The 25,779-nt window shown below is 58.7% G+C and overlaps 1 protein-coding gene across 31 annotated transcripts in view; it reads right to left on the bottom strand.

Annotated features, from left to right (window-relative positions):
- The window catches only part of JAKMIP3 (Janus kinase and microtubule interacting protein 3), a 100,212-nt gene that overhangs the window by 23,173 nt on the left and 51,260 nt on the right, over nucleotides 1-25,779 (bottom strand). For 8 of the 31 annotated variants that reach the window (XM_057506495.1, XM_057506518.1, XM_057506494.1 and 5 more), the window contains 14 exons: nucleotides 16,446-16,661; nucleotides 14,959-15,078; nucleotides 14,279-14,425; nucleotides 13,238-13,369; nucleotides 12,750-12,785; nucleotides 11,841-11,900; nucleotides 11,041-11,169; nucleotides 9,995-10,123; nucleotides 7,923-8,006; nucleotides 6,361-6,423; nucleotides 3,872-3,970; nucleotides 2,800-2,898; nucleotides 2,652-2,711; nucleotides 5-70 (listed from right to left, as the gene is read on the bottom strand). In XM_057506495.1, coding sequence (XP_057362478.1) covers nucleotides 5-70; nucleotides 2,652-2,711; nucleotides 2,800-2,898; nucleotides 3,872-3,970; nucleotides 6,361-6,423; nucleotides 7,923-8,006; nucleotides 9,995-10,123; nucleotides 11,041-11,169; nucleotides 11,841-11,900; nucleotides 12,750-12,785; nucleotides 13,238-13,369; nucleotides 14,279-14,425; nucleotides 14,959-15,078; nucleotides 16,446-16,661 — 1,440 coding nt within the window. Of the gene's footprint in view, nucleotides 1-4; nucleotides 71-1,947; nucleotides 2,029-2,651; nucleotides 2,712-2,799; nucleotides 2,899-3,871; nucleotides 3,971-6,360; nucleotides 6,424-7,922; nucleotides 8,007-9,994; nucleotides 10,124-11,040; nucleotides 11,170-11,840; nucleotides 11,901-12,749; nucleotides 12,786-13,237; nucleotides 13,370-14,278; nucleotides 14,426-14,958; nucleotides 15,079-16,445; nucleotides 16,662-25,779 lie in introns of those variants that run through there. The other 23 variants (XM_057506503.1, XM_057506510.1, XM_057506500.1 and 20 more) reach the window with 15 other exon arrangements.

The following is a 25,779-nucleotide window of genomic DNA, read 5'->3' as shown; positions in this document are numbered from 1 at the left end:
TCACCTTTTCAGCCAACGTCAGCACGGTCCTGGCTTGTATGACAACCACTTGCTCCTCATTGGTGAGATTCTGCACCCAAAAGCAGAGTACACACATAGTCAGGGGTAGTGCCCTCTGGGGCAGCTGGGCTGACGGTGGGTATGTGGTGGGGCTGATGACAGAGCCAGAGCTGGGCTCACAGCTAAGGGTCACTTTTACTAAGATGCCCTCCCAGGAGTCTTGGGCACCTCTTTGTTTTGACCCTTGGACTGGGTGCATGCTCCATGTTGCCCCTCTGTCCTGTCACTGCTGGGACCCCGACATTCTAGGTTAGCCTGCTGGCAGAACAGGGGAAGGCAGTGCAGCGAGGGGGCTGGCAGCAAGGAATGCCTGCCCACTGCACCTGCCTGCATCTTTGTGTAAAGGCAGCTTTCTGCATCTGGAGTCTCAATTATTAGTAATTTAAAAACCACTTGTGTATGTAGAGCAGAGATCCAGTATTGGTGGCTATGACGTGGTCCCCATCCCTCCTGTTTTTGCCTTTTCCTGCGTGTTTTGCTCCTGCCCGGACAAGGAGCCCACGTGGGTGGTCCTTCCGGACAGGGTAAGTCTGACGTTGGGCTGATGTGCATCCTCAGAGGATGTGAGCACTTCACTCCCTGGGACCCTGGCCGCCCGCCCCGTCAGCACAGGTGGGAGCTGGGCTGCCCCACTGCCGGCCCCGATCTGTGGGACACCCAGAGGTGGGGCATGGGGAGAAGAGACTGGAGCAGGGAGGAGGCCCAGACCCCAGAACGTCCCTGACCAGGGTCAGGCCACTCAGAAAGCCCTGTCTGTGCCTCTCTCCCTCGGGCGGGTGAGCTCCCCCAGGCCAACGGTCTCTTGCAGCCGCACAGGCAGGGGCGATGACCGGCTGCTGTTGGGCAGAGGCAGGCTATGTCCCTGGGGGGCTGCAGCCCTGACTCTGAGTGGCACTAGGGCCAGGTGGGTGTCCCCAAACCCTGCTGCTCCTGGGAAACTGGCCAGGCTGCTCTTGCTGCTCTCCTCTTAGGGCAGGGCTGGCCCAATGGGGGGGACAGGGAGGGGGTCAGGCTGAGCAAGTGGCTTCAGGGGGACGGAGAGAACCTCCTGGGGTGTGGTTGGACCAGGCTGAAGGATCTGCAACGTCCCACTTGGTGATCAGCCTGACTGGGGTCCTCTTAGGCCCTCCAGGAGTTGACTGCATCCCAGGGCCCCAGCCTCAGCAATCTGCCATCTGCTCCGCCCTCACCGCCTGTGCTCCAGCGAGCCGTCCTGACCCTGGTGGCCTGTGCCTCAGCAGCTCAGGAGTAACGGTGATGGCGCTGCCTGGGAGGGGTGGTGGGGGTCCAGTAGGCACCCCCCAGCTTCTGACCCACTCCCAGGGCCCTGACCTGGAGGACACTGAGGTCTGGGGTTCAGGTGCCCGTGCGGCCAGTTTGGAGGCGCACCTTCCTGGGGTGTCTGGGCACAGCGGTCAGAGCACTGGCACAGCCTGGTTGTGGGGGTGATGGGCTGGCTGTCCCGTCACCTGCCTCACAAGCTGCAGCTGAGATGGAGCACAGGGTCTGGGCGCCGGGCACATGCAGCAGGGAGCTGCTCCCTGCCTTTGCTGCTCATTGCTTCCCAAGTGAAGGGCAGGCAGGAGAGAGGTGATTCCCATCAGCACAGCCCTGCACGCCTCACAGCTGCTGGGAAAACAACTGGCTCTGAGCATGTGTGAGTGAGAGGGTGTGTGAGTGAGAAACAGTGTGTGTGTGAGAAGGTATGTGTGTGAGAACGTGTGTGTGAGGATGTGCGTGTGAGGTGTATGTGCGTGACTGAGGTATGTATGTGTGAGAAGGTGAGTGTGTGTGGCAGTGTGTGTGTGAGCGAGGTGTGTGTGCACGCATGTGCTTGTTTTTTTCCTCCACCTATTTTGTGAAGTGCACTGATTCGACTGAGCACCTTGCTCCTTCTGGAGAGTAGTAGCCAGGACTGGGGTCAAGGGGCCTTCGGACCGCCTGTGGCCTGTGCACCTGTCAGCACACCTGCAGGGGAAGGTCTGGGCTGTGGGAGGGGCCGCCCTCCCACACAGGTGGGAAGTTCACGGGCAAAGGGCCTTCCAGATGCAGGATGATGGATGGAGGGCGGGTGGCAGACTGATGGATGAGGGATGGTGGAGGGAGGTGGGGGAGGGGTGTGGTCACTGCCCACTCAGTGGTTCGTATTCTTTGGCAAAGTTTCCTGTAGAAATTGGAACTCTGCCCTAAAGGAGATCTGCAGATTATTTATAGGCTCTGCCCTTCCCTCAAAACCAAGGAAGGGGGAACCCCTAAGGGTCTGGGGTGTCTAAGGTGCTCCAAGGAACTTCAGCCCCTCCCCACCATGGGCATGAGGGGGATGAGAGGGACCCCGACGCAGACCTCGTGGCTGGAAGTACCGACGCTGGAGGGAGCAGGCATGCCCGGGGCTCCCCCCGCAGGGCAGAGGCCCCGGGCCCACGCTCGCAGGCACCAGGCGCCACCCACACTCAGAACAACGGGAGGAAGGGACGGCGGCTTCTCCGCGATGCCAGGGGACTGTCCCAAGCGGCTCTGATGGTGGGGCAGGGCGGGACCCACGGTGGACGAGCGGCCCGAGGAGGCATGCACAGGTCGGGGCAGCGACGTACACTTACGGCGTTGTCCCCCAGGATGTCCAGCTTCTTCATCAGCTCTGTGACCGGGATGTCCTGCAGGCGAGACAAGGGGCGTGCTGGGGGGCGAGCACCGGCCCGGCCCGGTGGGGGCCACGTGGGGCGGACTTGGGCGGCGACTTACTGTCACGCCTTCGGCCTCGCAGCACGCTTGGAGGGGGCTCTTCCCGTCCGCGAAGGGGGCGCGGTGGAGGTTGATGGCGGGGGACTTCCTCTCCCTCTCCTAGGACACAGGCACAGGCTGGGGCGGGGCATCGCTCTCTCTCTCTCTCTCTCTCTCTCTCACACACACACACAGCAGCCACGCGGCCATCTGGTGCCCCAGGGGAGAGAAGGCAGGACCCTGAGGGGCAGCTCCATCTGGACTCAACCTACGTCCTCAGTGGGCAAGTGGGGACCCCGCTCCCCACACCTCAGGTGGGCAGGACAAGGGAAAGGCAAAAACAGGTGCAGAAAAGCCCAAGCAAAGCAAAGGCATAAAAGGCAGGTCATTCCTATGCACCAGGGTCATGACCTTGTCCCCAGGCAGCCTGAAGTTTGCCAGGATGGAAAGGAGGCCCAGAGCAGTGCTGGGGCAGCCAGCAAGGTGGACATCGGTCGGATGGCTTCCGCCCTCTCAGGTGGACCACACCTCCCAGCCCTGCCCTGAGGACCGGCTCTGTGTCCAGCTGGACCCTCCCCTGGGAGCCTTGCTCTCTGCCCTCCCCTAGGGGGCCAAGGTCACAGCACAGGGCGTGGGTCCCCAACAGCAGAGCACAGATACAGAAGGGCTCCCGGTCTCTGTGCGGCTGGCAGCTGTCCCCACGCAGGGGCTTATATGAGCAAGAAGCAGATGCCCGCCAGGCCGACGAGGCAGTCGGGCGTGTCCCCCTGCAGCACCGGGACAGCCTGGCGGGCACCATCTCACCCAGCCCCAGGGGTCTGGAAGCAGACTCGGGTGGGTGCCTTTGTTCTGACTTTGCTGCGGCCTCCGCAGTGGGGCTGGGGGACTCACGCTCACTGCGTAGCTGGCCCAGCCCCTCAGACAGAAGCCCCCTTTCCAGCTCTGCCTCGTGGGACCGTGTGCAGGACCTGGGCCAGGAGGCTGAGGGTGGCTGGCCCCACACCAGCTCCGGGCCCCTGCCGGCCGCCGCCTGGGGCCCCCCCCACGCCTCCCCGCCCTGCACGCCGGGCACCTGCCCGGGCCGCCCGCGCACCTCCAGCTCCAGGATGCGGAACTCCAGCAGCTCGTTCTGGTCTCTCGCATCCTGGGCCTCATGCTTCAGTCGAGCCTCTTCTGTCTCCATTTGTTTGATCTGTAAGATGACAGGCAGATGGAACACCAGAGGTCGTGTGAGGTAAACCCCCAAATTCCCGACGGCTGCTGGCTGACTGGGCCAGATCCCCACTCCAGCCTGCCTCCGGACGGATCCACCCTAGTGAGACGGTGGCCGTCTCCGCTCTCCAGATCAGGGTGGGGAGGCAGGGCTGGCGCAGCAAGCAGGGGCCGTGGAGCCGGGGAAGGAGGCTGGTGCCGGGCCCTGCCGTCTGAGCGGAAGGGGCCCACGAGGGCAGAGAGGGTCAGATGTCACCGTGGCCAGCACAGGGCTCCCTGGAGGCAGGACTGGCCCAGAGTCTGAGGGTTCGTAGTGGTCTGATGGAGGCTGTGCACCGCGGCTGCCTGGCCACCCTCCAGAAGGACTCACTAACTGAGACGCTATTCAAATGAATCAGCAACACGAAGCCCTGTGTGTGAGGCCCACGCCTGCCAGAAGTAATGGAGCCGTGGTGCATGGCCTCAGTGGCCTGTGAGCATAGGAAAATGCACTAGGAGGGAGACCCCTGTGGACACGCAGCTTGGCCCATGCCCCTGAACTGAATCTGGGGACCAAGGGGCCCGCTCTGATATGGGTGGGGGCGAGATGGACCCGGGAGCAGCAGCGTCCTCCGAGTGAGCAGAGGCAGTTGGGAGCTGGGTCTTCCCAGTGCCATGTGTTGCACTGCACAGCTGGGGCCACTGGGAGGCACCTGTGCGTGCCACTATCACCAAAGAGCACAGGCTTTAAGTGTGCACACAGGCATCTTTATGTGTGTGTGAGCATGTGTATGCACACAAGTGTTTAAATGTTTGTGCATGCACACGAGTGTTTGAGTGAAGAAAGTGCTTAAATATGTGTGAGGCACTTACCTGTACACACAGTGCCTGTGTACACATGAGTGTTTTGTGCACACACAAGCATTTATGTGTGTGAGTGTTATGTGTACAGGTGAGCATTTGTGTGCATATGAGTATTTTAGTGTGCGTGTAGTGTTGACATGTGTGTGATTTAAGCATGCATGTGTGTTTATGTGTATATATTCATGTTTAAATATGCATGTGGATGTTTACATGTACACACAGAATTTGTGTGAACACGAGTGTGTACATGTACCCAAGGTCACCATGCAGACAGCGGTCCTGACTTGCAATCTGTGTGAAGGGTCCCAGGAGGCCTGGAGGTGTTGCTCACCATTTAAGATGTGAATGGCGCCCGAAGCATAGCCCCATGCAGGCCATGCCGTGAAGCGTGGGCTGGTTACTGAGGGGGCACGACTAGCCTGTGGCTGAGGGGCTGGACTGGAGGCTGAGGGTCCCATGGAGGCTTGTTGTGGCAGGCACCTGAGGCTGTGGGCACGTGGCTGGCCTGGCTCCTCTCTAGAAGGGCTGTGCTGGCTGAGGGAGGCATGGCCTTCCCTGCCTGTCCTCTGCCCACAGACGAGGCCAGCTGCTGGTGGGGAAGGGCCCCCAGGGGCACCTTCACCGAGGCATGATGACAGGGCTCCAGAGTGGGCTGTGCAGCCCCAGCGGCTTTTCTGCCTCTGGACATGGAGTCGTGCTCACCTTCTGCCTCATTCTACGCAAACTATTTCTGCAGTTCTAGGGCTCTACCCCACCCGGGATGCTCCCAGAGTGCCCAGAGTCACCTGCAGCCTGAAGTCGTCAGTGCTGTGAGTCCCCTTAGTGTGGCCCAGAGAAAGGGCTGCCCCAGGGGAGGTGGTAGTGGGGGAGACATCCCGAATGGACAGCCCCCGAGGGACAAGGGAACGTGGGGTGGCTCCTGGCAGACGCCCGGCCACCAACGAGAACAGCCCAGCTGTGTGCTGGGTTTCCTGACCCAGCCTACATCAGTTAAAATCTCCCTGCCAGCAAATCCCCTGCTGGGGAGTGAGGGCCACACAGACAGCAGCATTTTGGGGCCTCCTAAAAGCCCCAAAGTTGTGTGGAAGCCAGGAGAGCCCACAGCTGGGCCCATGGTCAGGCGACACTGGTTAAGTCAGAAACGTACTCACAGGTGCTTGGTGGTGATACACCGAGGCCCAGCCTCCTGGGGGCTCTCAGTGATCTCTTCCCAGGGAGCCAATGGCTTTAAAATGACCATTGTTACGAGAAGCAGTCCCCGGGTCAACAAGGCTTCGGAATGGGGTGATTCCAGTGGTTTTTGAAAGTGCAGCTTTTCAAAGTCCTTCTAACCGTCACCACCCACTGAACCATCTGCACAAAACGTGGTGGAGAAGCAGCCGCGGACGCAGGGCTTTCCCAGACCCCAGGAGGACCTGGGCCGCCCCTGGGACAGAGAAGCACAGCAGGACCATGGGCCAAGGGGACCTCTGCTGGAGCCCAGCCCGCCCAGGCCCCTGGACCCCCACACTGCCGCTCGGGGCGCACCTTTTCTACCAGCTCTTGATTTCTTCGATACAGGGCTTGCTTCTCTTCGATCCACTTCATATCCTGGAAGACGGAATTGAAATGGAAAAATAGATGCCCTGCAGGATCAAAGCTAGAGCCAATGTGTAAGTCACACTTCAACAGAGCAGGAGGACTGACTCCACACGACTCCACACCCAGCTTCCAGATAACCCCTGAGAATAGTTTGTGCCGCGCAGCTAATGGGAACCCAGGATCGCCCTGTGTCCTTGGAGGGTCCTGGGCAGAGCTGGAGGAGGCAGCCCTGCTTCAGAAGGACCCACAGAAGCCCACGAGGTATGAGGCACGTGGTCCCAAGTGGATGTCACAGGTCCAGGGAACCCTGGCACGGAGCCAGCAAGAGCCTGGGGTCTCAGGCAGGCAGGGAGCGGATGGTCGCTCAGGAAGTGTCCTGTCCACTCCACACTCGGGACATGCGGGCAGAGGCAGGCGTCTGTGCTCTGGGGAGAGATGTGTGGGCCCTCCCGCCAGCCCTCCGCTCCATCCCGAAGCCCTGTACCCGACTGAGCCAGGAGTCGGGGGCTTCGTCCCAAGTTTCTTCTTGGCAAAGTCATTGGCCACCTTCCTTCAAGTCTGTAAGATTTGTTCTTCAAATGAAAGGAAGCTCCTCCTCCTGCTGGTCCTCCTGCTCCACCTGCTCCCCGCTTCCAGACAAGCCCGTCACAGGCTTTGCTCTCTGGCTTAAACACTGGCTACACAAGATGGGGCTCAGGAATGTCACTCACAAAGTTCAGGGTCCATGAAGGCAGCGCCCAGAACAGCTCCTGGGTGCCATTCCCACAGGGCTGAGAGCCTGGTGGGCCTGGGGGATGCGGTGGGCGGGCTGGGGCGCAAGTAGTCCTGTGTATTTCAGGCAAACCCACAGCCCCATAGCACTGACCTCTGGGCTCCCGAGGGTGTCAGACACAGGCCCTGGGGGCCGCTCAGGCCCTCTTCTGGCCCGTCCATCCAGCCATGCCCCCAGTGGTGAGCACATGGAGGACTCTGTGGGTCTGCACTGGCCATGGAGGGGAGCCAGGCGCTCCAGGCAGACCCTCCTGACTCTATGTAAACGTCCACTGGTTTGTCTTGGGTCTGCCTGCAGCTGCACCAGCCAGGAGGTTGGGGTGCCCAGGCCTCGTGGCCACTGGGGATGGATGCCTTACCCCAGGGTTTGAAGAACCCAGAGGTGATGGCTGGTGGTCAGAGGGGCGAGGGAACTGACTGACAAGCCCCAGGGACCTGAATCCTGCCCTGAGGCAAGGGACTGACTGGACTGACCCAGATCGGGTCCAGTGGTCGGGCAGCTGTGGAATTCCTTTAGATCCACACCCTGCCACTTTCTGAGTTTTTACTGAGGTAGGACACACAGTGAGGTGTGCCTAGGTGCCAGTCTTCAGTGTGAGCCAAGCACAGACCCACAGAGCACCCCCTTCATCCCGGGAGACCTGCAGCCCCAAGGGCCACACCCCTAGGGACCCTCCGTGGGTGACAGACTGCCGGCCCTCACTGCAGCTCCCTGGGACCCCAGGCCACGCACCCACCTGCCCCTGCTCGGCCAGGGCCTTCTCCAGGTCGTCCATGCGCGTCTGCGCCCTCTGCACTTCTACTTGGAGCTGCTCACGGGTCTGTGGGGCGGGAGGAGAGACACATCAAATTTTCTCTAAAAGCCGGACACGCCCATGTGATGCGATCTTCAGAGGACTCTCGGCCTCTTGGCTCAGCGGACGGAGGAGTGGCCGTTCCCTGCTTGGCAAGGAGCTCTCTGCATGCCAGGGAGGACTCTGAGGCTTATCTGAGGCAAGGGACACGACTCAGATTACACAGGATGATCCTTTGGTTCCTTGTGAGCAATTATTGTGAGCAATTCCCTGTTTTTAGGATGAACAACTGATGAGGATGATTGAGTCCCATTGGGTCTGACCAGAGGGGGTTTATTTTGGCCTCTTGGAGGGACAGTGACAGCGACAAATGCAGATGGGCTTGAGTGACTTGTCCTGACACACTTGCACACACACACCTGCACACACCCAATGCACACACTGACCCCCCCACACCCCACACACGCACTCACACCTCCCACACGCCTGCACACACCCACAGACACACCCCACACACCTGCATACTCCCTGCACACACCTACCACACACCCAACACACACACCGATCCCCTGCACACACTCACACACACTGACGCCCCCCACACACACCTGCACACTCCACAAACACCTGCAAGCACTCCATGCACAACTACACACATCATCACGCCTACCTGTGCAGACCCCACACACACCTGCACACCCCCCACCTTGAAGACACCCCTCTGACAGCCGGGTCACTTCCCCCTTTCCTCACCTCTCACTTTCCCTTAGTGCTCCCCGAAGGGCCTGTTTCTGTTCAGCAGACCAGCCCTCAGGGCCCGGCTGTGTACCTGGGCCACTTCCAGGGGGTCCCAGCCACCCTCCCTGAGCCACTTTGCTCTCCTGGGGTCCAAGCCACAGGGCACTTTACCCGATGGTGCTCCCACTCCCCTGGGAACAGTGCTCAGAGCAAACGGATGAGGGCGTGTGGGCCAGACTCAGGGTCTGGGGCCTCTTGCCTCGAGGAGGGCAGGGCACACCCAGCCTGGCCCAGGACCCCTCTTGGGGTCCCATCAGTGGGCCTGGCTCTCCCTGTATTCTCTGCCCCGATGGGCTCTTCTCCCTGAGGGGCCAGCAGGGAGGGCTCTCCGCCAGCTCACCCTGAGTTCTGACAGGAGTGAGGCCTAGGCTTTGCTGACACTGTCCCCTGTCCCCAGGGGCCACGCTCCACCAGCCAGGCTGTCACAGAGCCGTTTGGCAATGTGCTCTTGCCCCCCAGTGGCTGGAGGAGCACAGCCAACTCCCAGGCCCCAGGAAAGCCCTACTCTCCCTGGGGACGTGGCCTGTCTCCCTGTGGCGGATGCTGCCTATCTCCCGTAGCTGCTCCTGCTGGGAGCCGGGCGCGGGGCTCAGGGTAGGGCAGGGCGCACCCGGGCTCTGCAGCCCAGTGGCCAGGAGGAGGCACCCGTCAGCCTGCGTCCCGCCCAGTGGGAGAGATGTGAGCACCGGTCCCAGGCGTCCAGGGAGGCAGGGACAGGAGGGCCACTGGCTTCTCAGCAGGGCCTGCCTGGCAAGGCACAGGGTGAAAGCGGGCATGGCGTTCAAGCTCAGCGTTTGCTGGATGAGTGAATCATCTCAGCGGGCTTCGTATCTTGAGCTCCTCTGCTGATCCTCATCTCTGAGCCTCGGGTCTGGAAGAGCTTCCCCAGGGCACCGCTGGCAGGTTTGTAAGGAAGGTGACTTCACCTTATAGGTGCTGCAGGCCCCATGCCCACCAGTCACGCCCCCAGGGACAAAAGGGGTCTCTGGAGCACCATCACTGGTGCCAGCGCCTGGCGCTGCTCTGGCAGGTCACACCCACGGCAGACAGCCTTCCCTAACACGGGTCCTTAATCCTGGGGAGCTTCCCTGGGTGACTGTGGGGCAGAAGGGCCTGGCCCCGGGAGGTGACGCAATGGGAGCGCCCCTGCCCAGCCCTGGCCAAGTGGGCAGAGCCCAGCGGGAGCTGGAACCCGGTGGAGTAGAAGTCAGTTAGACCTTAACTTCTCGCTCTGCGTCCAGCGTCCCTCCGACCTGCTCCTGCAGCAAAGCGTAGGCTCTCTGCAGGGCCTGGTACTCCATGGTGAGCTGTCGGAACCTCAGCTCCGTCTCCTCCTTGGCCACACCCTGCAGAGGCACCCGAGACACAGCTTGAGTGCTCTGGCCTCTTGGGGACCCCGAGGCATGAGCCCAGAGCTGGGCCCCACCTGCCATCCAGGCAGCCCCAACCTGGGAGCCTCCATTCCTGGCTCCCCGAGGCTCTGCCCGACGCGTCAGGGGAGGAGAGCTGGGCGTTGTGGAGGCGTAAAGCTGCGAGGGAAAGGGAATGCATTTCCTCCCCGCCCACACGGGATGGACTGCCCCCCACAGTGCCCCCCAGATGCCTCCTTCTGGCTGCAGCCACGTCTGCTGCCGCAGGAGGGGGTGAGGCTGCACTGCCTTCTGGGGGGCCCGCTGAACCCTGGGGGTGTGCTGCTCAGAGGACAGGCCACGGGTCTGGGGTGGTCGGGTGGCCATGAGACTGGGCCCAGGAACCCTAGCCTGGCCCCAGCTCCCCTGCCCCCACCCTGCTCCCGAGGTGCGCCGGTGGCCGCTGTGTATGGTGTGTTAGACCTCTGGGCGGGTCCATGGCCATGGGGCCAACTGCCGGGACCTGCCACCCACCAGGACTTGCCATCTGCCAGGACCTGCCAGGTGGGGCCCCACGGCCTTAGTCCCCCAGGGCTGCTCCGGGCCTGTCAGGGGTGGGCCTCCTCCGTTCCCTGGCCCTCAGCCACCAGGGCCTGGCCAGTCTGCCCGGCCCCATCGCCAGGCACAGGCTTCCCACCTGGGGGCTCAGAAGCTGCCTGATGTGAAGGTGGGTCCTTCTAGGAGGACTGGGGGGCAGGATGCCCTGTCATGCTTTTATCCAAAACAAAGCTGCCCCCCCACAGCCTCAGCCCTGGGTGCCCTCCCCGACCGTGACACTGGCCCTGCCCCCGGGCACTGTGGCGCCCCTGCCCCGCCCTGCCCACGCCTGTCCAGAAGCTGCTGCGGGAGGTTACCTCCTCCAGGTCATCATCAGGGGTGCATGGGGTCCGGTCTGTCCTGTCGGTTTGGTAAGAGAGGGAAGAGCCATCGGATTCCAGGGACGCCTCTTCATCATACCCAAAGAAGGTCTCCACAACCACTGGCTTCGGACCAGAAGGAGCCATGTCAGCCCAGACCCAGGCCCGGCCTCCTCCTCGCCACCCCACGCCTGCCATCCATCCATTTGTGGCCGCGGCTCCTGGCCTCTTACCCCAACTCACCTGTCTCCCCCCGTCCTGTCTCACACAGGTCCCTTGGGAATATTTCCAAAATCTCCTTTATAAGAATCATTTATCAGAACAGACTGTGCTGCCGAGAAATTAGCCCAGGTCTTCAAATTCCCTACGGGCACAGATGTGCTGTGTGGGGCCTGTGTGGGGCCGGTGGACCCAACACTGCAGCTGTGGCTGGGGCGCTGTGACGGCCGGCAGGCCCTCAAGGGCACAGGCCAGCGGTCCTGGGGCCGGTGCCCCGCAGACACGTGGAACTTAACCTCCTCTGTGGGGCAGCAGGGAGGCCAGTGTCCTGCGGCCCGCCTGTTATTGCCATGATACGTCTTCCCTTGGAAATTTCAAGGAATTGAGGCTGGAGTTTTAAATTTAGAATTATAAATGGAATATTCACTTTGGGTCTTGTTTTGGCTATCTCACAGTAACAGTTTTTAGAAATAGTCAACTTATCTTCTTTTCACCTCCAGATAAAGAGGTTCTTTCCTGTTAAGGGCTTTTTAACGTACATGTTTAATGTGCGTCTACATCAACATTGCCTCCTTTACCTTGGGGAGTTTCGCCATTTTCTTTCTTTGTTTCCGATATCTTAAAAGCTTATCATGCTCCTGCAAACACCAGCGAAAGGGAGTCTTTGAGTCGCGAAACAGCTCTGTCAGTTTAGGATTTCTGTGTTGCTGTCTGAATGGACCTGCAGCGCCGCTTCAAGCTTGGAGTGATGTCCCTCCCATCGTGAATGCCCAGAGCCCCTCAGCCTACTCGGGGCAGCCTGCTGGGAAGGTGTGGAGGGCTCATCTCTTCTGTTCAGGCTGGAATGGGCCACCACCCGGTCGGTGGCTCTCAGCCTCCAACACCCAATTCTCCAGCAGTTTCTTTCTCACCCCGTGGCTGGGGAGCTGCTGGGGGAGGGGGAGGGGGATTTGAGCAGCACACGCAGAAATGGGAATTCCAGAAGGACCAATGGCCCAGCCCCTCTCCATACTCGCTGAGCAGATGTCTGCAGAGATGGCATCCACACGTGGGTGGGAACGAACCCCCCTGGACATGGCAGGTGCCCAGGGACCCGTTTGCCCTGGGGAGGTATGCAGCATTTCTGGGGCCCTGGGAGGAAGCCAGCCACACCTAGTTGCTGGTCCCTGTGGTTGGGGAAGAATCCTCTGACTGGGGAGGGAGCCCAGGGAGGGGGGCAGTCTGCACGGTGAACAGAGCTGGGCGCTGGCTCCTGAAGGATCACCTAAGGCCATCTGGAGCGCGTGCCTGTTCCCTGGCATCTATCTGACCCTACCGGATGGCATTCTCAGCCGCCACAGCAAAGCCTTTGGGCAGGGAGCATGGTAGTCATGGTGTTGGCATGGCTCTCCTGTCTGGACTGGAGCGAGCTGGTAGTAGAGGGGTCTTGGAGACGGCTGCTCAAGACAGGGTGTCAGCATGAGGAGAGAGGACCGAGGGGTACTTACTAACACGCTCTTCACGTAGCCAGCAGTTTCGAGGGTCTGGGAAAGAGAGCGGCCAGTTAGGGGATGGAGAGCAAGACCTTGCTCCCGCAGGGGCCCCAGAGCGCTGCCCCGGACCCCTGCCACCCCCAGCCACAGAACTGCGTCCTCTCCCCACTGCCTGGAGGGGCAGGTCTTACTTGGCCCTAATGGTCCTCCCTCCTCCTTAAGCTGATCCCCAAGGTGAACCTGTGGAAGCCAAGGGCCAGTCCCTCACCTCCAGAAAACTGAGATCATGTGAACTTGTAATCGACAGATCTCCCCCTTTTCCTACCCCCCATAAATTCTTACTGTGGGGCTGACAGTCACAGTCACGGTATCACTGAACCAGTCAAGGGCCCAGACCACAGGCGCAGTCTGGGGAAGGCTGTGGGTGTGACCTGTGGGCCAGCAGCCAGCGGGCAGGGCCGAGGAGCGAGGAGGGGTCAGGGGGTGCCCCGGGGCCTGGGCACCTTAGAGAGCTCGTCGATGAGGCTCTGCTGCTCCACGATTTGAACTTTCAAGAAGTCAACTTCTCTTTCATCTTGACTTTGATCCAGGTCGTTTAAGGAACTGGGTCTCCGTATGATCCCGGCCCTTTGTCTCTGCAAAACCAGCCAGACCCCACAAAGGGTGGAGTGAGTTGCTTGGATGGGCGACAGGGAGCTGGGGGTGCCCTCACTCGGCCTGCATATGCCTGTGCAGCCCTTACACTGGTCGCCCCTTGGCTGCGGGTCAAGGGGCCCCCGTGCGGGCCTTGGAGCAGCTGGCTGCAGAGTCAGGGGAAACCCAGGCCTTGGATCCCCAAGGCCAGGGTGGGGCTGTGTAGCCTGTACCTGGCGTATATGGGGATAGCCCTGCACCCAAAGACAAGACTGTGTGAACTACATGGGCCATTTCACACCCCGCCAACTCTTCCAAACTCAGAGTGTGGAAAGAATAGGATTTCTGCAGGTCTGCCCCCCACCTCTGCCTCAGACCCCACAGTGCTGAATTTCCCCCAGCTGAACTCCTCTCATGACCTCTGGGGCCTGTGGGCCAGAAGGAACACACAGGCAGCCGGTCAATGCCCCCACACCCCGCTCAGTGGCTGTGGCAGGAGCAGGGCCTTCCCAGCTGCACGCGCTGTGCCCGAGCCCGGCCTGTGGCCCAGCCTGTGGCTGTACCCGAGGGTCCACTACCTTTGCCCAGCCTTCTTAGCGTCGGAAGACGACTTGTCCAAGCTCCTGATGTCAGAGTGGGGGTGTGGCCTGCCAGGCTAGTGGCCTCCTTGCCTGTTCTGCACCCACGCTGTCCCCCTGGGCAGGCGCCCACAACCCCCTCCCCTCGGTGCTCAGAGCCTGGTCTAAGGCTCTCTCCCAGGAGGAGCCGGCCTGCGTCACCTCCCCAAGGTAATGAAGCCCTGCCCTGGGGCCTTGCCATCAAACTGCGTGTCTCAGAAGCAGGGGGTGCTGCTGGCTACTCGTGAGGTGGGGGCACATCCTGCCAGCTGATGGCCTTCCAGGGCCCCTTACCATTTCTATGTTTTCCTGGGTGACAAATTTTAACTTGTTTTCCATTCGACGTAAAGTGTGGGACAGATCCTCATTTTTCCGAGTAAGGCGTTTGTTTTTATCCAGCAATGGCTTGTACTGACTTTCAGCTTCCCTTAAACGCTTTAACTGCAAGACAAAATGATTACACAGTGTGATTGTTTCAAAGTGTGACACGACTGACAGTCCCCACACAGAGGGGGCAGACTGACCAGAAGGGGCCTCGGCTGCAGTGGAGGGTGGGAGCAGTTTGGGGGCCGATGCTCTATTTTGCCAATAAGAGCCACAATAGACTCACCTGGCCCGCTGGACCCCTTGGGGCACCCAGTGGGTGGCACAGGTCACCTGGGAACTTCAATGGCTTTAAGGACTAATGCAATGTCTCCCCTGAGGCATGAGGTCCTCACATGTGCCAGATAATGTGCAGAACTGAGGACAGTTTTGCTCAGTAATATGCACAGGGGTCAGCGCCACAGTCCCACACCTCTTCCCCCACAAGCCCTGCTGCTGGTTGCTAATAAAGTTTTATTGGAAACAGCCAAGAGGCCCGGGTGCAAGCCCAGCCCTTGTCACCCTCACAACGCCTTTCCACAGGGAGTTTTGGAAGTGGCCGCTGCAGCCCCTCTGCCCCGCGCGCCATGCCCCAGCCTCCGGCTGCTCACCAGCTCATTCCTTTCTTCCGACAGCAACGCATTTCGGTCCTCCAGCTTCCGAATGATCGCACTTAGCTCAGCGATTTTTAGTTGGAAGCGCCGAGCATCCTTCTCATCCAACTGCTGTTCCTAAAACAAATTCAACTGCAAGTAACTGTCCACAGACACAGACATCAAAACCGTTGCAAATCCCAGCACACCCTGGACACAAACACTTCTGGGTCATGATTGCCCATGATTCCGAGTGGCTTGGGGCCAGGGTGGGACTCCTAGGGTCCCTGAGGACCGTGGGCACTGCTAACCACATGACAGGGACAGAACAAAGGGCAGAGATATCCAGGAGTGTGCAATATGGAGGCGAGCGTGTGCATATGCAGGCACACGGGCACATGGGTGCAGTGACGCCGAGAAAACCTCAGAACCCAGGTCCCTGCTTTCCCGGGGCCCCTGCCGGCTGCGCCTTTTGGGAAGGGGTCTGCCCTGCGCCATAGGCAGGGATGTAGTTTTACTAGTATTACATGATGAGCACAGGAAAAGCTATTCAACCTAAACTTTCAAAAGTTGGTTTCCTAAAGAAGAGTGTGCCCTCAAATTGAGTTTCTAAAAGGCCACTTGTGGAATTACTGGAACTTCATTCAAAAATCAGTAACAACATTTGATCCAGTTTCAGAATCTCTCTGGGGTTAATGCAATCTATCTAGTGCCAGAGCAGGAGCTGGGGTTATATCAGTAAAGCCCTTTACAGTAAGATTATAAAAAGTCATTTTCTGTCCTTGAGATGTCATTGTCCTAGGCCTGGCTCCAATCACACATGGTTTCATCCTCAAAAAAAATATGTGCCCAGGAGGGACTGAGGAATGGTTCCTCATTCAGCAGGTGCAGGAGAGGCTAGGGAGCAGGTCTAGAAGGACCCCAGCAAGGGTCCATGGAATTCAGGTCCCCCCAGATTTCCCAGGGGCAGCCATGAGGCAATGGATGACGATGGTGGCGCGGCCCCATGGCTGCTGGCTGCCCCTGCGCCATCCTGGCCCAAGGAGGGGCAGAAAAGTGGCACAGTCATGTGAAAAGTGGAGGGGGGCAACTGGTGATGTGAGTGGCAGAAAGCACTGGGCAAGGGTCAAGCCAGAGATGCCGGTGAGCAGGGAGAACGAGCCTTCTTGGCTGGCAGGCAAGGCCTGTGCATGGAGAGGGAAGCGGCCCAACCTTGTCCCCTGCGAGCCCAGGGCAGGAGGGTGGGCACGTGAAGGCCAGAGCTATGCCACGTCAGCAAGCAAGGAGGGAGACAGTCTGTGCACCCTTTCCACCAGGTCGGTCAAGCCAAGGGGCCAGGGTCCTACTGGCAGGCTGCAGACATGGTTGTTGTCCCCAGGGCAGGGGGGTTCTAGCTCTGGGCTCAGTGTGGGCTCTGGACTCCCGGGAGCTGCCCATGCAGGGCCACACAGCTGTGTGCTGTGCTGTGACTCTGGGTTGACCGGGCGAAGCATGGGGGTGCTTACAGGGCTTCCCGAGAGGTCTGAGGCGTCTCCTGCACCGCTTGCATAAGGAAGTTCCCGTCTGGGGCTGCCCAGGTGCCGATCAGCCTCTTTGACCTGGGACAGCTGCTCATCTAAAGCCTCTTTCTGGAGCTGCAGTCTCTGAGCATGCCCGGCTTGAACCCCTAACTCTCTCTCCAGCACGAAGACTGCTCTGTCTTTAAATTTTATCTCCTCCATCTACAAGGAGAACAGAACACGATCACACACGCAAGCAGGGTACAGATCTGCAGTCACCATAGAAACAGGTGGAGTGACACTTGTGAGCAAGCGTCAGGGGGTCTCCCCTGTGGCAGCCCTGCCCACGGCTCGGGCTCTGAGACGGGAGCAAGGCGGGTGGCCCTGTTCCACGCTGGGCGGCAGCCAGGCTCCCCCATCAGGCTTCCAGCCTGGCCTCTGGCCCAGTGGGCTCTGGCCAGGCTGGTGCTGCTGAAGACTCCGTCTGGGACTCCAAGCCCCATTCCCAGCCTCCCTTGTGCTGTCCTGCAGGGCTCCTAGGTGGCCAAGGGGACTGGCCCTGTCAGGCAGGGCCCAGAAAGACCACCTCCAGCTCCTGCTGGGCAGAGGGGGATGCCCTGAGCTCCCCAAATCTGTCAGCAGGGGGAGCTGACGAGCAGGAGCTGTGAAAGCAGAGAAGGAGAAGCCTGGGGCCCGCAGCCTCTTTGCTCTCCGAGGGGCACCTGGCCTAGGAAGGGCTGGAACCAACACTGACCCTCTGCAGCTGCTCCTCCTTGCTCCCAGCTGTGCAGAGAGGGGTGCTGCCCTCCTGTTTGCAGGTAAACCCCAATTTTAATTAATCTTGCTTCAAGCTAAGGCTGGGGCGGGGGGCTGTGCCCCCAGAAAATCAGGCTTCTGGCTGGAGGGCAGGAAAACCCATGGGTCTGACTCACCTGGGCCTCTGTCGGCTGCCTGGCCAGCTGGGGTCTGCAGCCCTCCCCACTGTCCCTAAAGTGTTCAACCTCCTGACAGCTGCACTCAACCCTTCTGGGCAAAGCTGCCATTTGCCTCTGAGCCCTTCATCAGGGCTGCCATGGGTGCACCCTTGGCCACAGGGTGGCCACTACCCTTAGAGAGGGAGGCAGAACAGGCCCTCTGCTGTCAGTCTTCAGAAGATTTGGGCGCTGTGGGCATCACTGCAAACAGAGCTTATCAAGGGGACTTGGTTTGAAGACCATTTTTCAAATAACAGAGCAGAACCGGGTGTCCTGATGCTCACTTGTTGCTGAAGGTTAAAAGAAGCTAATAAATTGGCTGTCTGCTGAAGCCCGCTGGAAAGCAGCGCTGAAATATCTAATTAGCCCAGATTGTGGTAAACTGAACAGAATAAAAGAAATCCTCAATTGCTAAATTCCCAGGTACTCAAGCACAGGGTTGCAGAAAGGGGCAACAGAGTCAGTGGGAACACAGAGGCCAGTGAAGAGAAGGTCAGACTGATAAGCACTATATTCTGGCCTAGCATTTACACTCTTACAACAGAAACAGCGTTTTTTCTTTCATCAGGAAACAAGAAAATAAGATCTGCATGCAGATCCCGTAAATCAGCTTTTCAAGCTGGTGGTTCTGGCCAAAGGACAGACCTCTCTGACACGTCTCCCCTGTGAGCCACTGATGTGGCCACGTGAGCTGGACCATGCAAGCTCGGAGCTTCACGGCCCCTGCGAAGGAAAACTGGGGAGAGTTGCTTCCATGCAGGGCAGGTCTGCTTGTGTGAGGACGGGAAACTCAGTGGTGGTGTCTCCGGGGGTCCTAAGGCCAAGGGTCTCCTTTGCATCGGAGGTGTCAAGAGTTTTCAGCCAAATGCAGGCTCTCGCCTTTCCGACCCATTTACGGAGAGCAGGCACACGCGTGGCGCAGATGCCCTGCTGAGATGGAGAAAAGGCCTTGCTAGGCATGTGAGGTCCCCACCTGGTGACAGGAGCTGTTTCCAGCTTGGGGCACATGTCCAACCGTGATGTCCAGCCAGGCCGGGGAAGCTGAGGGACAGCAAGGGGTTCAGGGGCTGCTGCCTGCCTCCCTGCAGGAGTAGGTGCACAAGGCGTCCAACGGGCCCCTCCCAGGCTTGAGGCTCTGAACCATGGCCCTGGCCTCTGGCTGCCAGCTCCCCTTTTTCCTCCCTGGGGACTATGGGGCCGGGGGTCAGGGCTCCATCCCGTCTTATGTCATTGCCCACACCCACACCCACACTGACACCAACTTCAGCAGGGTGGGGCAGCCCCCTTGAGAGCCCAGGAAGGGGGCTTTCAAAGGGTGAAATTGGGGAGTGAATCTGCGTGAGTGGTTACCCTGCGGCCACCTTCTCTCGCCTGGGCCACTGCGGTGGCTTCTAAGTGGCCTCCCTGTGTCCACACCTATGCCAGCCACAGCCTGCTCACCTTCCAGCCAGTCACCTTCTAAACCGAGAATCAGGCCTCATGACTCCTGTGGTGAAAGCCCTCCAAGGGCGTCGAAGTCCTTATGGGAGCCTGTTAGCTTCCATGGCCCCACCCTTGCCTGTCCCTGCCCACGAGCTGCCCCGGCCTGCCCCGGCCCCTGCCCCCACACTCCCAGGTAAAGGTGTATGGAAACCCCAGGGAAGGGGTCTATGGGAGGTGCTGAGGCCGAGAAGATGCCCTGCACACACCCAGACTCCCCCCACCAAGCACAGAGCACGCTCAGTGCCCTGACTGGCATGTCTAGGCGGAGCCTGGGAACCTGAGTTTCACAGGTGCCCCAGCTGACTGCAAAGTAACCACCGACCCACAGAGCCAAGGTCGTCCTGTGACAGATGTGCCCAAGATGCCCATCACAGTGCCATCAGCAGCCCTGTGTGTCTGTTCCCTGGTGGCATCTTCCTGGTGGAACCTGGCAGAGAACTTGCTCAGTCAGTCCTCAGGGCCCTGCTTGCCCTGCGTGGGTGCATGGCCTAGGGTGGGTGTGGGCATGGCGTGGGGCATGGTGTGGGCGTGGCTAAGGCAGAGTTGTGGTGTGGGTGTAGCAGAGGGTGGGTACAGGCATGGGCATGGGTATGGGTGTATCGAGGGCGTGGGCGTGCCGTGGGCCCGGCGTGGGGGCGTGCCAGGACCTCTCCCCAGGGAGCAGACAACCAAGGGTTTGGCAGCTTTGCACAAAAGGAAGCATTGCCGAGGGGCCACAGGCCCGGGTTCTGACAGAGCTGCCCTGCATCTGAGAACGTGGCTTCTGGAAACAAACCCACGCAGGTTCTGCAAGGCTCCAGCGCAGGCAGGGCCCTGCCGCAGCTCACCCGAAGCAACTCCCTCCACGAAGAGGGGCCGGAGGACAGGCAGGGCCGCCGCCTCCCTGCACCCCCCGCAGTCTCCTGGGACCTCCCAGGGGCCCACTGGATGGCACGGAGGCCGAACACGACGCGTCACAGGTTTTCTGAGGAAGCTGGGCTGGTTCTGCCTGTACCACTTGGGTCTTACGACTCTAGTAACAGTCCGAGCTTCAGTCTGCCCGGGGCACTGGAGCTGGCAGCAGCTGAGCCCCAGGGGCGCCCTCCCAGACCCCACCACGGGGAGCAGCAGTCCTGCGGCCCCTCGCGCCCAGCCCAGCCCTCACCAAGCCTTCTCCTGCCCTTCACTTTGACTTGGGTGAGAATCTGGCCAGGATCCAGCCCCCGGACACAGCTTCTCCATGGACACGGTCCCAGCTATGTCAGCCCTGGAGCCCCTGAGGCCCCGGGCTCCGCCTCTGTAAGGTCAGGGGCACCATGCAGCGGAATTCCCAGGGCCTAAAGGCAGCGGGGCTGGGCACACTGGGAGGCACTGGCCCTGAGGTCACCTTCTGAAATGCCCCCCGGGGAGTACTGACATGTGCCCTCAGGTGCCCGGGTCAAGGTAGGGCACCACTGGGCTGCAGACAGCCTGCTCTCGACCCTGGAGAGAAGCCACTGTGCCCTCTCCTGCTGTGGCTGTCCATGGGGGTGCCTGCTGGTGGCCATGCACATGTCCCTCCCCCACGTGACTTCGCTCTGAGACCCCTGTGACCCTACCAGGTGCCACACCTCCAGCCGGCCTCCAGGGTCCTTGGGCCAAGACAGGGACTTGGTGTCACAGTCCCCTCTGCCTGTTCGTTCTGCTCCTGCCAAGCTCCGCCCTGCTGGGCAGCCCCTCAGCCTCCCAACCCCCAGGGCCTGCTCAGGCGCCCGCTGGGCTCTGAGGCGGCCACAGATGGCCATGCCCCCAGCTCAGCACCCTGCAGGCCACGCTCCAGGTGGAAGGGCTGGGACATGAGGGTGCTGGCCAGCCTTGGAGTCAGCAAGTGGCTGAGGGAGTGCCTCCGGCTCTGGGCCACTTTGGGGATTGCCCTGTTCTTTGCAAAGTGGCCACCACTTGTTGAAACCCATTCCCTCCCTGCCTCTCTCCCACCCTCTCAAAGGGCTGGCCAGCACCCTGAGCCCCTACTGACCATGCTGGGGCCTCCGGGGCCCTGCCTCCCTGCTGAGCCTGCCCCTCTCAGACCGGCCCCCACGTGCTGTGGCTGGGCCACCTCCGGACCGCCTCTCCCACCCTCCCCTCTGCCCCAGGCCTGCTCCCGCACACATTCTCAGCAACGTCCGTCCCCACCATCTCCAGAAATGCCCCTGAGCCCCTGCACCAGCCAAGGCAGCCCCTCCTCCTGGCTGGACAGCAGGCTCAGGCGCAGCCTCCCTGCCCGCCAGGCCTTCCAGGACACGCTGCCTCGCAGGTTCGCTTCACCTCCGCTGTGTCTGCCCATGCGTAGCTGGGCCTGGGGTGTTGCCCCTAGGATGTTCTCTCATGTGCTAGAGCCCCAAATGAAGACTTAGGAGATGTGGGGGCCTCCATCAGCTAAGCAAGAGGGCCCCACTGGGGTCAGGCTGTGGAGAGAAAGGGCTCTGGGCAGGGGGCCTGTGGCCTGGCTGCTGGGCTCATGGGTGGTGAGGACCAGGCTCCCAGGTGACAGGGGCTGGCCCACAGGTGACAGGGGCTGGCTCTGTCACTGTACCAATTATCTTGGAGCACCTCCTGCATGCTGGGCACAGGGCTAAGCGTTTCAATTGTGTTTTTCATTATTTCACTTAAATTGCACAAAAACAGAACATTATGTCATACATTACATATTATATGATATGGTTGGGAGCACCGGCTGAGGAGGCCTGAGGGATGCCTCGGCCAAGGCCAGCAGAGGAGAGCACACGGCAGCCGCTGTTGGGACCAGCCTCCAGCAGAGGCCCTGAAGAGGGGCGGGTGACGCGCCTGGGTGGACCCCTGGCGAATCCCTCCCTTCTGCACTGAGGCACAGAGTCCTTGGACAATTGGCAGGGGGCTCAGGAGGGTCCTTTTGCTCATCAGGCCAGTAGGTCTTCAAGCACTGAAATGATGAAGAGATTCCCCAAACGGATTATGGATTCTATAGGGGTAACTCGAGGAAGACTGAAATAAGCAAGAAGAGATTTCTGGCTTCCTTTCTAGGAATGTGGGGGCTGCTGAGGTCTGTCTAACCCCCCAAGGCATGTGCCTTTGTCTCTGACTGGGCTACTTTATGATTCTCTGGAGAGAGACATTTACCCGGAGAAAATTTGCTGTGCACAGATGTACAAATGATTCCTGCTCATGGCGTCACGAATGACCTTAGCCGGGTAGGGACATCCGTCTCCTTGGGGCGAACCCTCACTGGGTTGGTTGCGGCATTTTACTTGTTTCCCCATTAATTAAGGAGAGAAATAAAAATTTGGACACAGTCCTTGCACACTGTATAAGAGTTGTGATTACTCCCCGTTAAAACAGCCTGGCCGTCACTCCAGGGCAGATTCCAGCAGGTTTCATTTAAGAAAAATGATTCTGAGTTTTATGTGGAGGTCCGAAGGGCCAAGAAGAGCCAAGTTATTCTTAAAGAAGAACAAAGCAGGAGAGGATTGCTCCTCCGGAAATCAAGACTTATGCTGGGGGTAGAGAGACCACACCAGGCGGGCCTAAGAGGCCCAGACAGGGCGTGGGTCCGAAAGCCCGCTCAGGCAAGAAGACTGGATGGATGCCACAGGAGAATACCTGATATGTAACACAGAAGAATGATTAATATATGGTGCAAAAGAATGCTTAATGTATAAAATGATATGTGACATAGAGTAGTTAATAAATGATATAGAGGAAAAATTTATATATGACAGAGGTGGTGCTGTGGTTGGGGGCAAAGATTTTTTTTTTAGTAAAGATGCTAGGACAGTTGTATAGCCACATGGGAAAGAAAAACTGGGTCTCTACAGCACACACACACACACACACACACACACACACACACACACATGCACACAGTGCACCTGGTGCAAGAACACACAAGTAAGAGACAAAACTATGAAGTCTTAAAACAATAATGCTTCACGGCTTCAGAATAAAAGAATTTCTTACACAAGGAACAATAAGCACCGACCCTCCAGGAAAAGATGAACAAGATAGATCACTTTAGAATTCAAAACTTTACTCACAAAGTGATGCACCAAGCATACAAAAAGGTACCAGAGTGGGGAAAGACACTTGTGTTTTCATTACACGTTTTAGAACCAGCCTGTCCGTGCCTGCAGAAAAGCCTCCTGGGGCTTTGATCAGCATCATATTAATTTGGGGAGAATGGCCCCCTTAACAATACTGAGCCTTCCCACCCGTGAGTGTGGAACTTCTCTATTTTCATCTCTATTTCCCTTAGCAAGGCGATATAGTTTTCAGAGTACCAGTCCTGCATTTATTTTGTTAAATTTATTCCGAAGCTTTTTATTCTTTATATGCCATTATGAGTGAAATTTTAAAATATTTCATTTTCGATTGTCTGTTGCTAGTATGTAAAAATACGACTGATTCTGCATATTGATCTCATATCCTGAAACCTTGCTGAACTCTTCCAAAAGTTCTAGGACTTCCTGTGTGACCTCCTTAGGGTTTTCTATGCACACTCACATCACCTGCGAAAAGGGCAGTTTTAAATCTTCCTTTCCGGTCTGAGGCCTTTAATTCTTTGGCCTTATAGCTCGGACTCAAATTCCTCAGTGGGGAATGATTAAAAAAGATGGAAGGAAAAAGGTCCCCAACAAAGTGGCAGAATTTCTTCCATTGCATCTTAAAGTAAGGCCCACTCCACATATATGTGCGCGCGCACACACACACACACACACACACACACACACACACACACACACACACTCCTGGCCTCCTGTCAGTTTTCCTGCAGAACAAAATTGGGAGGAAATCCTCCAACACAAGAGACAGCAGCCAGACAAATAAAAAGCAAAGAACTCTAGTAACGTGGCCAATGAAAGGAACCCAAGAAACCTTTCTGAAGAAGCCAATGCAATTATTATCCTCAGAGAAATGAGATGATGTTACACTAAGAGGAGAATGACAGAACATTCTTACATCAGAGAACTAACGTTTTTGAGACTCAAATGTATGATGGCAGAAATAAAAATAAAACAGAAAAGCTGGAAGAGAGAGTGGAGAGCATTTCCTAGAAAGTAGAAAGAAAAGCCAAGGTAGGAGAGAAAAACAAAAACAGAACAATTGCAAAGGCCCAACATCTGATTGCCAGGAGCTCTGGAAGGAAGTGAGGGAAGAAAATGACTCAGAAACCACAGAACACAGTTCAGAAAGGCTCCTGACTGCCTGGGGCGCAGGCTGAGCAAGTGCCCACGTCACAGGCGAGACGTCCTCATGGGGGGCCTGTAGGTCGGGGAGGCAGATGGCCGTACAAAGGATCAGTAGTCAGAACAGCAACTGTGGAGGTGAGAAGACAATGCAGAAACACCTTCAAATTCCTGATGGAAATGTTTTCCAGCCTGTGATTCAAGCCCAGTTAAAACATCCAGGGTGAGGTAGGAATGAAAATTTCATACACACACAAAGTCTCCCAAAATTCATTTTCCGTCCTCTGTTCGAGAGTGTGTTCTACCCAATGAGAAATTTACATCCAAAAAGAGGAAGACATGAGGGGGTGAGCCTGGGAAGGGCCAGGATGAGGATGAAAACACCCCTCAGGTGGACGCAGGTGGAAGATTACTCCAGGAAGGTGTCTCAAAAAAGGGTGGACAGAGTCCTTAACATTCGTGACTATACTGAGAGGAGATGTACCCTTCCGTTGGAAATTTGGGATGAATCAGTGGTTGACATTTAGAAAAATATGCAGATGGAAAAATTAATTCCAGGGAAATCAGGTGTGAACAAGGAAAACGATATAGTGGCGGTCCCTCTGAGTCTTTTGTGAACATTTACACCTCAGCAGTCATGCGTGTAGTCAATGCTCCCTGCACCCATGATGGAGTCCCCAGGATCCTGTGAGACCCTCTCCTGTTGCCCCCGGATGGGCCCCCTCCCAGGCTCTGGTTGGGCTTGGCCAGCAGGAGCATGAGATCAAGAGACGGGGGTGGGAGGCCTGCGGGTTTGCTCCAGAGGCTCCAGCTGGGCTGGGGGCTGGCAGAGGCCGAGGTACCCCCAGCCCCACTCCTGTCCTGTGGCCTTGGGCTCCCGGGGCTCTGCCCCTGCCTCAGTGGACTGCCCCTCCCTCCGGCGTCCTCAGTACCTCTTCCAGGTGCACCATCTGTCCCCGTTGAGACTTGACCAAAATGATTGCGGGGTGGGCAGTAGGGGTGCAGGAGGAGGGCCGGTGGGGAGGGAGAGGAGGGCATTAAATGGAGAAGTCAGGTAGAAGTTTAAGCACGTGTTTGAGAATTTGGAACAAGACCCAGAAGAACAAGCTAGAAGCGCTGTGGTGGTTGCCTCTGGGGGGTCCGAGTCAGGGCTGAGGGGTCCCGGGCACCTGCCACCTTTGTGCCGAGCTTTAAGTTAAGGAGGTAGGGCTGCCCACCCCCACCGCCAGCACCAGATCTCATCAAGATGGTGCTGACCGCCCTTCACCTTCCCACAGCAGGCTGGCCAGCAGCGTCCCTCCCTTTCCGGAGAAGGAGGAGGGGAGGCCGCGTCCTGTCACAGAAGGAACCCCAGTCCTTATAAGTGGGGTCTTGGCCAGGTCATCGGTGGCTCAGAGTGTGGGGGAGTGTGGAACCGGGGACTGTCTGGGAAGGAGGGCAGCCCGTGGGCTGGGAACGCCGGGGCCTGGGCCCAGAGGCACATCTGTATCTGCTCCCAGCACTCGTGGACCCCTCTGGGCTGGGGGTGCAGAGAGCAGCTGGCCCCTCTGGGGAGCTCCACACGGTGGTGCGGCCGGAGGCGATCTTTGGGATGCCAAGGCCCAGGGTAGCAGGGAGAGGAGCCCGGGTGCCCTCATGTGGGTTGGAAAGACTGGGGCACGCCATGAGGGGCCCTGGGGCCCCGAGTGTGGCCTGCTGGAAGGCCAG

Source organism: Manis pentadactyla, chromosome 8 (assembly GCF_030020395.1).
Source record: "Manis pentadactyla isolate mManPen7 chromosome 8, mManPen7.hap1, whole genome shotgun sequence".
Classification (NCBI taxonomy): domain Eukaryota; kingdom Metazoa; phylum Chordata; class Mammalia; order Pholidota; family Manidae; genus Manis; species Manis pentadactyla.
This window is presented reverse-complemented; position numbering and strand designations above follow the sequence as displayed.